Source organism: Epinephelus lanceolatus, chromosome 5, assembly GCF_041903045.1.
Source record: "Epinephelus lanceolatus isolate andai-2023 chromosome 5, ASM4190304v1, whole genome shotgun sequence".
Classification (NCBI taxonomy): Eukaryota; Metazoa; Chordata; class Actinopteri; order Perciformes; family Serranidae; genus Epinephelus; species Epinephelus lanceolatus.
Window position 1 is genome coordinate 48,052,674 of NC_135738.1, and position 14,415 is coordinate 48,067,088.

Consider the following 14,415-nt stretch of genomic DNA (forward strand, 5'->3'; position numbering starts at 1 on the left):
CACCAAAGCTAAGTGATGTTAGTTTGCTAATGCTTTACACAGAAAGGGTCTTCTATGCAACTAAACATCTTCTGTAGCCCAAACCCTTTTGCAACAAATATCGCATATGTTCACTCACAAATTGAGTTTCAACATAGCAACACCCAAAGATGACTCAAAGTTTCCACTTCATCTCCTTTGTCTTCGTCCTGACTGACCATACTGTCAGGCAAAAACTCTCCTGATCTGAAGCCATGTTTGATTCAGCTATCTTGTAGTTCTCTGTTGTCAGCCATTTTATTTGTAGGCCATACAGCCTTTGTTTCTCTCTCTCTCTCTTAAGGTGCGGACACACGAAACCGACATTAAAAAACTAGCGGCGACGAAAGCCAACTGTTCCATTGTCTACATTGCCTCACGTCGCCCTGTGTCAGTTGCATTTGAACACACCACACGGACTACATCCGACGGCCAAGTGGCACATACGTTCTGCGCCTGCGTGAGAGAGAGTGGAATGACAGAGTGGTACATCCTGACAGCCGAGGGGTTTCCTATCTGTGCAGCCGAGCACCGCAGCACCTCCACGGACTATTACATCCAGATGGTCCCGGTGTTTCCTCCGCAGGCTCCACTTCACTCAGCTGCCCAATAAACCCACTGCTTCTTCCCACTTTAACCTGAATAACAAACCAGGGCTCGGTGCTCTGGTTGGACCCAAACGGAGAGCCGGGGCTAGCTCAGAGACTACCGGAGGCTAACTGGCTGTGCTTCCCTCCGGTCATGCTGCGGCTAATGCTCTGCTAGCCGCTCCCAGCCAGCTCCGGCTCCCCATTTGGATTCTAACGGAGAGCCGGGGCTAGCTGGGAAGCTAGCGGAGGCTAACTGGCTGTGCTTCCCTCTGGTCATGCTGTGGCTAACGCTCCCCTAGCCGCTCCCAGCTTGCTTCGGTTTGTTATTCAGGTTAAGTGGGAAGAAGCAGCGGGTCTGTGGGCAGCTGAGTGAAGTGGAGCCTGAGGAGGAAGCACCGGTTAGCCCCGATTTCACTACAGGCAGATTCACTCGCTACAGGGGTGAGGAAATAAAACCTGAACAGCCAATCAGAGTTATCTCTCTCACCGACAAGCTCCGCTGCCGATTCAACATGCTCAATCAGCCGAAAAGCCGCCAACGCCGAAGTGCCGATGGTGCGGGACACACTGCAAAAACAAGGCCAACAGACGCTCACCGATGGCCCGACTTTGGTCGACGGCCGACTGTCGGTTTGGTGTGTCAGGGCCTTTACACACACACACACACACACACACACACCCTGCTTGTATGTAGTGACTAGTTAGAATTTGTGTGTTGTTTTGTTTTGCCTTCTTGTGAATAAATACTTTTAGAATTGTACCTGCTGTCTGTCTAATATGTATAGTGTATAGTCATAGTCAATAGTCATCCTGCACAAGAGTGAATAGTCATAATCAACAGTAATCCTCTGCTATGTCAAGAACTCTGAGTATTTTATGAGACTGATATCATCAACTGGCTATAATTTTTCTCTTTTCGGGAATGGTGCCCCATGAGATGATTTAATTAAATTAAGTCACATTATTGAACAAAATTAATAATTACTATTAATAATCATTAATTATTTCTGAAAGCTATTTTAATACTTAAATTGGAGGCCCGTTACAAGATCAGGTCCCAACATTACTATAGTTAATGGATGCTGGAGTCATATTAGCCTAGCTTAGCATAAAAACTGGAAGCAGGAGGAAATGTTGTGCCCTTAAACATAGAAAATAAGGAAGATGAATGAGGAAAGAAACTCACAGCTCTTGCCTTCACTTGACTGTCTTGGATGTTATATTATAATCAATGCTAAACAAAAATACACACATTTCGACATTTGAACACTCTCAGTCTCAACACAGTTAACTATCTCTATGCTACTGATCACATTTTTTATCCGATATACACTGAACAAAAATATAAATGCAACACTTTTGTTTTTGCTCCCATTTTTCATGAGCTGAACTCAAAGATCTAAAACATTTTCTATATACACAAAAGACCATTTATCACAAATCTGTCTAAATCTGTGTTAGTGAGCACTTCTCCTTTGCCGAGATAATCCATCCCACCTCACAGGTGTGGCATATCAAGATGCTGATTAGACAGCATGAATATTGCACAGGTGTGCCTTAGGCTGGCCACAATAAAAGGCCACTCTGAAATGTGCAGTTTTGCTTTATTGGGGGGATCTGGGGGGGTCAGAAAACCAGTCAGTATCTGGTGTGAACACCATTTGCCTCACGCAGTGCAACACATCTCCTTCGCATAGAGTTGATCAGGTTGTTGATTGTGGCCTATGGAATGTTGGTCCACTCCTCTTCAATGGCAGTGCGAAGTTGCTGGATATTGGCAGGAACTGGAAAACGCTGTCGTATACGCCGATCCAGAGCATCCCAAACATGCTCAATGGGTGACATGTCCATTGAGTATGCTGGCCATGCAAGAATTGGGATGTTTTCAGCTTCCAGGAATTGTGTACAGATCCTTGCAACATGGGGCCGTGCATTGTCATGCTGCAACATGAGGTGATGGTTGTGGATGAATGGCACAACAATGGGCCTTAGGATCTCGTCATGGTATCTCTGTGCATTCTCAATGCCATCAATAAAATGCACCTGTGTTCGTTGTCCATAACATACACCTGCCCATACCATAACCCCACCGCCACCATGGGACACTCGATCCACAACGTTGACATCAGCAAACCGCTCACCCACACGACGCCACACACGTTGTCTGCCATCTGCCCTGAACAGTGAAAACTGGGATTCATCCGTGAAGAGAACAGCTCTCCAACGTGCCAGATGCCACTGAATGTGAGCATTTGCCCACTCAATTTGGTTACGACGACAAACTGCAGTCAGGTCGAGACCCCGATGAGGACGACAAGCATGCAGATGAGCTTCCCTGAGATGGTTTCTGACAGTTTGTGCAGAAATTCTTTGGTTATGCAAACCGATTGTTGCAGCAACTGTCCGGGTGGCTGGACTCAGACAATCTTGGAGGTGAACATGCTGGATGTGGAGGTCCTGGGCTGGTGTGGTTACATGTGGTCTGCGGTTGTGAGGCCAGTTGGATGTATTGACAAATTGTCTGAAACGCCTTTGGAGACGACTTGTGGTAGAGAAATGAACATTCAATTCACGGGCAACAGCTCTGGTGGACATTCCTGCAGTCAACATGCCAATTGCACGCTCCCTCAAAACTTGCGACATCTGTGGCATTGTGCTGTGTGATAAAACTGAACATTTTAGAGTGGCCTTTTATTGTGGCCAGCCTAAGGCAATAATCATGCTGTCTAATCAGCATCTTGATATGCCACACCTGTGAGGTGGAATGGATTATCTCGGCAAAGGAGAAGTGCTCACTAACACAGATTTAGACAGATTTGTGAACAATATTTGAGGGAAATGGCCTTTTGTGTATATAGAAAATGTTTATGTTTGTATTAATGTAATGTTTATATTTTTGTTCAGTGTATATATAAACTTTGAAACGACTCCAGTTTCGAGAGAAATGGCAGCATAAGTCGAGGCTCCTGCTAGTCGAAGGCAAACGAAACCTATCAACTGATAATAAAGCAGATTCAGAGATAAACTAAGCGAGGAATGAGAGGGTGGAACCGACGGAGTAGCCGAAGAAACCAGAAAACCAAGGAAAAGAGGCAAGAAATCGTGATGGAGGCAAGCACGGAAGGAGAGGGCAGTGGCGGCGAGGCCGCAGCTAGGGAGGAAACTCTGGCACTATATGAATGCCTGGCGGACATCACCAAAGAGATACGCGAGATCAAAGAAGAAATGAAAACCGACTTAAAGACTCTCAACACAAGCTTCAGACAGGAGTTTGCAAACTTCAAAGAAGACATCAACAAAAAACTTCAGGTGAACAGTGTCGAGCTACAGGAACAGAAAAAAAGTCTCAGGGAAGCTCAAATAGGTATCGACGAACTCGAGACATTCAGCATGGAAGCGAGAGAGGCGCTGCTGATAACACTCCACGAACAGAAAACACTGCAGGAAAAGCAGAGGGGGACTCGGTCCCCCACTTTGTCAAGGAGCTATTATGGAGAGAGCTGACTCTGCCCAAGAGGACCAGCTTGTTAATTCACAGGCACATCAAGCGGCAGCGAGGAGACCCGGCCCCAGAGACGACATGGTCCATAATTGTTAACTTTCTCCAGTTTGACACCAAAGAGATGATATTAAAGAAGGCCTGGCAGAAGTGGATTAAACTTAACATACCTCTCTTTTTTGACCACTACTACGCGACTGAGGTGGTGCAGAAATGCAGAACCTACACGGAAATGAAACAAGACCCTGAAGGACAAAGGCATCAGGTTCCAGATGCCTTTAACAAGGATCAAGATCCACTGGACAGACGGACCCCGGATCTATAACGGCACACACCAAGCAGCAAAAGAGATGAGGGAAAGGGGAATGGAGGTCCAGGTGAGGGAGGCTGACGAGGGGCGCATGCTGGAGGAGCGGATACAGGCAGCATCCCAGTGGCAGCGCGTTGGAGATCCAGGGCCGCAAGGAGGATTAACCCAGCACGTGAGAGGAAAGTTACTTGAGTTTCAGAAATCTGGACACATAGGTATAGGTGTGAAGACGTTTTATTATATAGACAGATCCTTTTAAACCCTAAGCCTATTTTATAGGCCTCTGCTCGAAAATTGCATACCCATAATGAAATGAATATATCACTGCAACCACAAGGTCTATTTAAATACTTTTGGTGTCATAGTAAAGGGAACACTTGTGAGATTTGTTAAGATGTGTAAATATCAGTATATGTGTTAAATGTGAAGAATAAATGAAGATGGCACATAGCACAAATTAAACATTTTGAGGTTCGCTTAAAAAAAAAAGAAGCATTTTCAGGATGACTATCCCTTTGGAATGATGCAGCTGCATCTCTAAATGTCTATCAAATCTTAGTACAATATGTGAACATTAAATCTGCAAAGGTTGATTCTGATAAAGTGAAGCAGAAGAATATTAGAGAGGTTTTAGTACAGAAAATTCAGACGAGCTCTCCAAAATTGCACCATGTTTGCATGTGATTTTTGTCATGTATTATCCTATATCTTTCTTTTTTTGTTTCTGTACATCCCTAATGATGTTTAGGATATACACACACAACTGTCCGTTTCATGCATTTCCCACTCCAAACTGACAAATACATACCTACTACATGTGAAACAGGCTCGTATCTCCGTGACGGATTGGTTGATTTGAGTGATTGACACCTCGTTTGATTTGTTGGGGCCAATACAATGACGCTATACCCACCAAAATGAGATTGACAGCACTGTAAGCCAATCAGAGTCAGCAGAACGCCGTTGTGGGGGAGATGTCGGCTGCTGTGAGTAGTCATTGTTATGCTTATCCTCGGAACCTGAAGGCTGTTCGCCTGGATTTATTTCATTGCAGGACAACATGTTGGTCAACCGGAATGTAGCGTGATTTAATGGCAGAATGAGCTTTTCACGGCAGAAACAACAAAGGTAAGAGAAATATTACAACTATAGCTCGGCAAAACGATTTCTGTTGTTGTTTTTCTTTGGCCTCTATCTCTCCGATGCTATGGTGTAGCATGCTTTGGCGCATATGTGTGGAAATAGCAGAGTCTCTGCTTTCATTTGAGATGAATGGCGTGTGTTTTGCATAACGTGTCGTCGAGTTAGAGCCCGAAATATACCGAGTGGGTCGGGATATCGGTGCTGTATGGAGTTGGATTTGTTGTTGTTTATTTAGTTGTTGTTTGAGCTGTGTTTGGGGCATGTAAAACTGTTTTTACAGCCTTGTAGCCCAGGTTCTGCTGTTTAATTTGATGTGCAACATCACTATATTCTTCGTGATTTGGGGGACTTTCGGTTTTAACAGGATTTATAATATGATGAAAAAATTTGGACTCTAAGTCAAGCCATTCTCAAGGTAATTGCAAAAACGTAAACTTGGTTGTTACAGCACCACCTTGAGGTCAGTGAGTGTCATTTTTTGTGCCTGAGTAGTGGGTGGAATTTTGAACCCACCTGCCAATTTTGATGAGTTTTTGTTGTAAGGTTTTTGCTGCATGAAAACTTTTTGTGAAGGAAAGAAGAAGAAGCAGAAGAAGAAAAACAAGAACCTGAGCAAAAACAATATGGCTCCAGCAGCAGTTGCTGCTGTGATCCTAAATTACTGAGTATCGTATCATAACTAATAGAGCCAACAGTACAGAGCCACAAAAAATAAACTCAAGTTTTAATAAACTGTACTTTTACTTTTATCCAAGTAGTTCTTAAACAAAACTGGGAAGTTAAAGTTACCTAAACCTAAGCAAACAGTAACTACAGAGGTCATAGCTCAGAAAACACTCATGAAAGCCTTTTTGTTTTGTTCATTGTTCAGTGTAAAAAACTGATGAATGAACACCAGAGTCTGCAAACTTGCCCAGACTGGGAGTCTCTGGAATTCAAACTTAAAAATTCCTCCACTTGGACATATAAAGCATCTTTTACACCTCCTTCATAACATGTGTCCTCTCTGAGCATTTTACATCTGCTAAACTGTGTTTCTCCTTATGTAAATAGATGAATGAAATATTATCTTGGTGTGTTGTGAACTGTTAGCCCACTGCTCATCTCAATCAGCAGACAAAATTGTATGTTTCAGCAAACCATGGATATGTAAGAATTATTTCTTCAAATGTAGCAGATTTGGTGAAACTTTACGTTTACGTACGTTTTCTCAACAATGCTGTGGTCAATGGTGCATTATGAATAGATCATATTTTGTCTTAAAATAGCCCGTTTTGTCACCACAACCACTGCTGGAAATGCCCCTATGTCTCACTAGAAAACATCCAGTTCAGTATTGTTCTTGAAGATTGGTCCTGCTGCCATGTGGTCTTATCACCACAAATTTTAGTGCTTGGGCAGAAGTCCCGGACAGCCTTTTGTGTTGTATCTTGACACAGGGGGGTGGCAGTTAGCTTTAGGCAACAAAACTACTTGAAAAAGATCTTGGTTAAGATTAGTCACAAGAGTCAACTCATGTAACTACAAGGGGTGTCATGATCCCAGGTATTGTTGTACTTTATTTTCTTGTTTTATTCTGAAAGTCTCTCCACGTGTCATGTCATGTCTTGTCTTACTTCCTACCTTTGTCTGTTTCCTGCCTTGTTTCATACACTCCTGCCTTGTATCAGTCTTGCTAGTCCTTCCTTGCTCCAGAGTTTTCCCTGCACACCTGTTCTGTATTAGTCATGTTTGCTCCACCCTGGTGCTCCCTACCACACCCTCATTGTCAGCCAACCTCTCTGTTTGTCGTGCCATCTTGGTTTGTTCTCTGTTTAATTTTGGTGCTTCTTTTTTAATACTTTGAGTTACATCTAGGGATGTCCCGATCACATTTTTTTTGCATACGATCCAATACCGAGTCCTTTATTTTGAAACCGAGTCCGATACCGAGTCCGATCCGATGCTTTGCAAAGCATTAAAAAAAAAAAAAAAAAAAAAAAAAAAAAGAATGCATCCAAGCTGTCCCATAACGTTTGTTTTTTATTTAAATAGTATCCAAAAAGCTTATCGGTATATCTTTTGTAGCGCAAACCCCACAAAGAAACCATAAAACCCATAAAACAGGTTCCTTAACACCAAAATTAAACTGTTTTTACCTGGTTTCTGTAGAACAAAAGAATTATACTCAATTTTCAAAAATATAAATACAACTAATCAGTTTCAAGAAAGTTTTTTTTTTTTTACCAAAGAAAATAAATGTTCTGTTCCGTTCAGTCAGTTCAATCCATTTCAAACAAAAAACTCCACTCTGGGATTTCCAAATAACATATTACAGTTCAAGCCACACAGTTTGCTAAACAAAAGAAAACTCCACCCCAGGTTTTTTCATAAAAAAGGAAGTAAAGAAAATCCACTGTTTGCTCTGACTCACTTCAGTTTCTATGGAGATAGATTTGTTTCATAATTATGTGTGTGAACAGATCAACAATCTGTGTGTAAATGTGTAATCTGTAAATATAAAACACCTTCCACAAATACAAAAAAAGATTTGCAAACTCACAAAAATATTTTGTAGGCTAAGTATAAAACGGATCTGCAAATACACAAACAAATTCCACAAATAAAAAAAATATCTGTGAATACATCAAATTAATTTGCAAATAAATGAAAAGCATTTGTGAATATCTTCCTAACATTTACAACTTTCGAACAGGCATTTGTGAACGAAAATGCACTCGTATCACTCTGCCATTTTCGGATAGCATGTGATCACCCAGCTGATGACGTCATTTTCGCATGTCAAAGTAAGAGCATGCAGTCTTTCTATGAGCTTTTTCTAAAATGTATTTTTTTATTTTTAAATAATCAGCGATAAGTAACGTGAATTCATTGTTTTATGTTAATGTCATACTGTGAGTATTAGTGTGTGTTTATTTGTTCTATGTATATTATCTGGCACACACTTTTGGATACATTTCTGTTTGAGTATGAAAGGCACGACGATGCTAGTGGCCATCGTTCAGTTCTCTAAGGTGGCTTGGCTGCTTCTTCAGTTGGCAGTTATCAGCCAATTCATCCTTTATAGTTTTCATTTATTCTTTCGAGTAGGATTAAAGTCACAAAGCACTTCAGGTCTTATTATTAGTGTATTCTTACTAATATATCAACAATGAACAATAAAACTACAATACGACATTTCTAAACAAAAAGACCAACACCAACAGCTGTTCTATCAAAGACCTTAACCAGGGTGTTGCCACTTGTCATATCTTACAACAGTTAACGTAACCTCACTGAAATGATGTAACCAGTGCTTAATTTGTAAAATTAGAAGTAGGGGAACATTTTGGGCCTCTGAGAGAGCAGTGTTGCCCCACTCCCAAAAGTGCCTTTTGTCATTTATTAAAAAATAAATCACTTTTCTATAATACATCAATGATATTTCAATGGAATAGATTACTTATTGACTTATTCATACTTCAAAAACAGCATCAATAAGTGATTAACATAGGAGAGATCAAAATAAAATAAAAAAATAAAATCAAAAATCAACCAGCCACCCTCCTCCCCTGACAAGTAAAGAACGGTCCCTTCATAAGTAAAGAACAGTCCCTAAAGTGCGGTGAGGTTTGTGGACCATTACCTGCCACAGAGAGAAATGTGAACGGCTCGTTTCTCCTCTGACACGCCACATACCTGTGTGCTGCCATGGCTCAGTTGTCCAGGTACTACTGGGTAGTCATGACACCAAGAAGAGGAAATTATTGGACCTGGAGTCGGACTCGCCGGTAAGCCGTTATGTTGTGGCGCGGAGCACTATGAGCCTCCGCCGTATTTGACCGCCGTATCCTGTCTGTGACCCCCATTCAACCCAAAACCGGCAGGATTTGATTTCCTTTCTGCTGCTGGTTGAAATCTGTACTCACACAGTGAGCTGAATGATTTAATTTGCATGCACAAAAATATTTTTAGTTGCAAATGCGAGTAAAATGCTCACACGTAGAGCTCTGTGGAAAACAAATCACTGCCGACAAGTAAAAATAAATAAATAATAACTTTCACTGCTCAAAGATACTCACATGCCTGGAAAACAAACCACTACAGCAGCATATTGAGTGCCAGCTGGCCGGTGCCGTTATTTGTTTGTGTATTTGCAGATTCGTTTTATACTTAACCTACAAAATATTTTTGTGAGTTTACAAATCTTTTTTGTATTTGTGGAAGGTGTTTTATATTTACAGATTACACATTTACACACCGATTGTTGATCTGTTCACACACATAATTATGAAACAAATCTATCTCCATAAGTTTCAAAATAATAAATCAACCTAGCCCGAAGGTTCCAAATAAGGAATAATGAAACGAAAAGTAACCCCTGGCTTTTGGCAACTCACGGGACCACGGGTGAATGTCGTAACACTCTGGCATTGTTTCGGGCGTGGAGGCTCCATAGGATCCCTTGATATCCGTGGCGGGGAATCTGAGGTGAGGCCAGTGGCTGGGTGGATGATATTCCACAGGGAAGCGCACCTATTTCACGGACTTTGAGCAGTGTAAAATGCCGTGGTAGGCCGAATACGCAGAGGACTTCTGGCTCATTTCTCTCTTGCCGGTGTCTCTTGCCATACTGCCAGGAGCGGCATAATGTAGCTGGGCCGGTCTGCCTGGGCTCAGCTGATCGAGCCATCCCACTGGCCGATAGCACCAATGGGTGTGTCTGGAGGTGAGCAAGCCATCAGGTGATAACCACTGTCTTATAAAAAAAATATCTATTTATAAAATATACACAATCGCCACATTTTATAGCCTACATTGGAAAGCGTAGGCAACAGTGAACAACATGGATGAAAAACCTGGCCATTTTTGTTGTTCTGATTCCTCCGATCTTTTATTACCTATTCCGTTTTTGCAAAAACAACGTGATCTGCGCCGATCCCTAGTTACATCTGTCCACACCTTCAGTTATGTTGCCTGCCTGTTTTGGGGGTGTTTTACCAGCTGCATTAAAAGCTTGCTTTTTGTTCCCCTATCCTGCCTGCTTGGTATTTTTGCAGTGGTGTCCTCCCCTGAACTTTTGTGAAACAATATAAAAGAGTTGGCTGTTAGGTTTAGTCACTAATGACTGAATAAATATTGAAAAATGACTCACGTGATAAATTACTGTTGTCACAAAATGATGACAAAATAACTCACTGACTTTAAGTTTCACATTACACATGAACACCATTTCTAAGGTCAAAGTCCTGTTCTTGTTGGACCCATCCACCTCCACTCCCACCCACCGAAGGCCTATTTTCTCACTTCTTATGCTCCCTTTGTAGCTCTGAGCATCTAATTATGACACAGGTGTTGTATTTGTATTGGAGTTTGTTAAAAGCCCAGTGTATCTCATAAAGATGCTATGGATGCATTGTGCTAGCTGAGGGCCACTGTTAACGTCCCCGCCTGAGGTCTAGGGGAGTAACATCATGAAATAGAGGGATCTTTCAAAAGAAGAAAAAGGTAAAAGGAAGTTTATTTACAAAGAAAATGTGAAGAAAGGACCACCAACGAAAAACGGGCTCCAAAAGGGAACTGGGTTGGCTGTAGCAGGGAAACACACAGAACAGAACAGATTAATCACAGCCAACTAAATATTACAGCACCAAGCCAAAACTCTCAATCGTTACCCACGTCTGAATGACACTACTCTGTCACAGCCTCTTGGCCCACTGGCAGCAGCACTACTCCTACTCCATTCATATCCTCACTGGTGAGGACTGATGGAGATCAGCTGTATGCTGTAAAAAGAAAGGGGAAAAAAACACAAAACTCAGGGCGGGCCCAAAACGCACAGCCACTGACCAAGCAATGGTTTTTTTGATGCCCTGGGAATGTGAACAGGCTGGCTGATGTTTGGTTACAGTCTTGCCCAGGTTTCATGCCATGTGTTTCATATATATGACATATATACATATGTGTCACTGCTGTAAGAGTCAGGCCATATACATTTAATCTGAGCTATGTCACTGTAGAAATGTTGATTTGCTACGTATGCAACGTACAAATGTTACATATTCATGGTTTGCAGAAAAATACAATGCCAACATTAGTTATGTCAACCTTCAATTTAACTAAGTACAGATATATCTGGATACAAGAAAAGAGAAGAATGTTAATAAAAGGTACAGAAGTTGAAGTAAATATTCTACCAGACATTTATCAGATTTGGAGTTCCATAATCAAAGATTATATTAGAGCTATGGTTCTCCCCAGAGCACGTGTCCCTGGTGTTATTTCTACATCACTGAATAATACAAAAAAAAATCCTGTCAGATCATCCAACACCAAGGAAGTCTGTTTGAGATGTGTCTCAAATGTCTTTAAATCTTTATTATCACTTTAATTTGGAGGGAGGTGTAATGCAGCCCTACATAGTCATGTTCCTCTTCCAGGTTTTCTGTGATTATCACGGCCACTCCAGAAAGAAAAATGTCTTCCTGTATGGCTGCAGTGTTAAGGAGACTCTGTGGCAATCTGGCTCTGCTATTAACACTGTAGGATTGAAAGAGGACCCTGGATATAGGGTAAGACGCACACACACACACACACACACACAAATACCGTGGCCATAGAGGATTTATGTTATTCATGTCCCAGTGGTGGACTGCAGCTGAAACTGTAAAACCAGAGCAAACACTGACAAAGGTATGTGATCTCTCCCTCTCTCTCTCTCTCTCTCTCTCTCTCCAGACCATTCCAAAGACCTTGGATCGTATCGCACCGGCCTTTTCTTTCAACAGCTGCAACTATTTGGTAATAACCATAACAATAAGACCAATAAGCTGTTTTTCATCAGTGTTTATATCACTGATTGTATTAATCTTTTTTTTACCTGTATTCGTATTTTGTTTGAAGTCCCAAAACAAATAATTATTACTTAAGCTAAATCATATCAGAGCTGCTACTGTTTTCAGCTCCAGATTAATTTGTGATTTGGGCAGGTAGAGAAGTCTCGCTCTGCTACAGCCAGGGTGGTTGTCTGGAGGGAGATGGGCGTGCTGAGAAGTTATACCATGGAAAGTACTTACAATGGCTGCAACCAGGGAATATACAAGGTATGTGCATGTGTATGTGTGACAGTGTAGAATAGGCCCCAAAAACTAAACTGTCAATACACGTAGGCCTAATAGCACTGCAGCTGTGTGTCAAAACATAAACTCCACACAGCTGGGTAAATAGGAATATTCTGTATAGACTGACCTTATCTGGATATCATATGAGAGAAAATATAAAAAAATCCATCTGAAACACATTACATATGTACAAAACAATAAGTAACTTTTAAGTCACTCTATTGTTAGGAACAACAATATTAGGCCTCACCAAGGGGCACCATTAATGTTGGGAACAATTGTAGGCCTCAAAGGGGGGACATTATAATGTTGTAATTTATACTGGTGATACTGTAAAAGAGGGGATACTACTTGTTGTGATCTAGGCACCAGTGCTTTGTTTTACACGGCGGCACCATTTATTGGGATTTAAGCCTTAACACGGGCCTGACCTTGTAATAGATCTCCAATTAAAGTGTCAAATTGGCTATCGGAAATAATTAATCATTATAAATAATTATTGATTATGTTAAATGATATGACTTAATTTATATTAAGTCACCTCGTGGGGCACCATTTGGTCCAGCTGCAGAAAATGTTCACATTATTTGAGTGAAAAAATATATGCATTTTAACATCAGTTTGGACCACTCTAGCTAGTAGCTACTTTATCGTAGGCTGTACATAATCCTATACAGTGAGGTGATTTTCTATGGCAGGCTACTTTGTACTAGTAGGTTTAGTACAACAACAATGGTCTTTTGAGAGAGAGAGAGGAGGAGGGAGAGAGATTTTCTATTGAAGGACTCTAGACACCCATTTTCACGGAGACATATTGAGGTGAGAGGTAAAGAGACCCCTTTAACCAGTTTTAGCAAAATTCATACCAAAATGACACCTACAAACACAAGTACACTACCCAAGCTGTACACTACACACAAAGTCATCATCTATGATAAAAAAAACAACATACATACTCATTGTCACATGGCTTAGGTTTTTAATAAATGAATCTAATGTATTCTGGAGAAAATGTTTCAAGTCAAGGAGGTTGATTAGACCTTATTGATTACATTACATTATAATGCTTGAAGATAATTTGGAATGAAGGGTTTGAATTATTGCATATGATTATTATCAAATTCTAGGCTAGCAAAAATAATGCAACAATAACAACTAAATATCAGATGACAAAAATGTGAGGTCATGTACTCTTCAAATAAGTGAATAAAGCACTGCATAATGTAACAACATTATTTGATGTGGTTTAAGGCTTCAAGCCACTGAATAGTGTTCAGATATATAGAGGGATGCTATTATTGCCCAGTGCATTATATATCAAATACCCACCTCAATCAAATCTAGTGTACAACACAAATACAGGTGCATCACCATAATTTAGAATATCATATCAGTTCAATATTTTTTGTCATACATATATATATATATATATATATATATATATATATATATATATATATATATATATATACATGTGTACGTTACTTAGCAAGAACTTAACTTTTTCTTCAACTTTAACTTACAGACCTTGGTGACCTCATAGCTGGCTCTTGTGCAACATTAAACAGACAGCAGGTATGATTCCAAAAAAACATATTTATTCATAAAGTAAGCGAAGCAAAACCCAAACAAACAAATTCTAACTAAAAAGTGTGTGTGTGTGTGTGTGTGTGTGTGTGTGTGAGTGTGTGTGAGAGAGAGAGAGAGAGAGAGAGAGAGTGAGATTTGATTTTGATTTTACAAAAGCACTTTATT

General features: G+C 40.8%; 1 protein-coding gene across 2 annotated transcripts in view; it reads left to right on the plus strand.

The window, feature by feature from the left end:
* agbl1 (AGBL carboxypeptidase 1) overlaps positions 1-14,415 on the plus strand; it is a 746,393-nt gene that overhangs the window by 620,842 nt on the left and 111,136 nt on the right. For both annotated transcript variants that reach the window (XM_078168290.1, XM_078168291.1), the window contains exons 23-25: positions 11,980-12,111; positions 12,278-12,340; positions 12,529-12,642. In XM_078168290.1, coding sequence (XP_078024416.1) covers positions 11,980-12,111; positions 12,278-12,340; positions 12,529-12,642 — 309 coding nt within the window. The remainder of the gene's footprint in view (positions 1-11,979; positions 12,112-12,277; positions 12,341-12,528; positions 12,643-14,415) is intronic.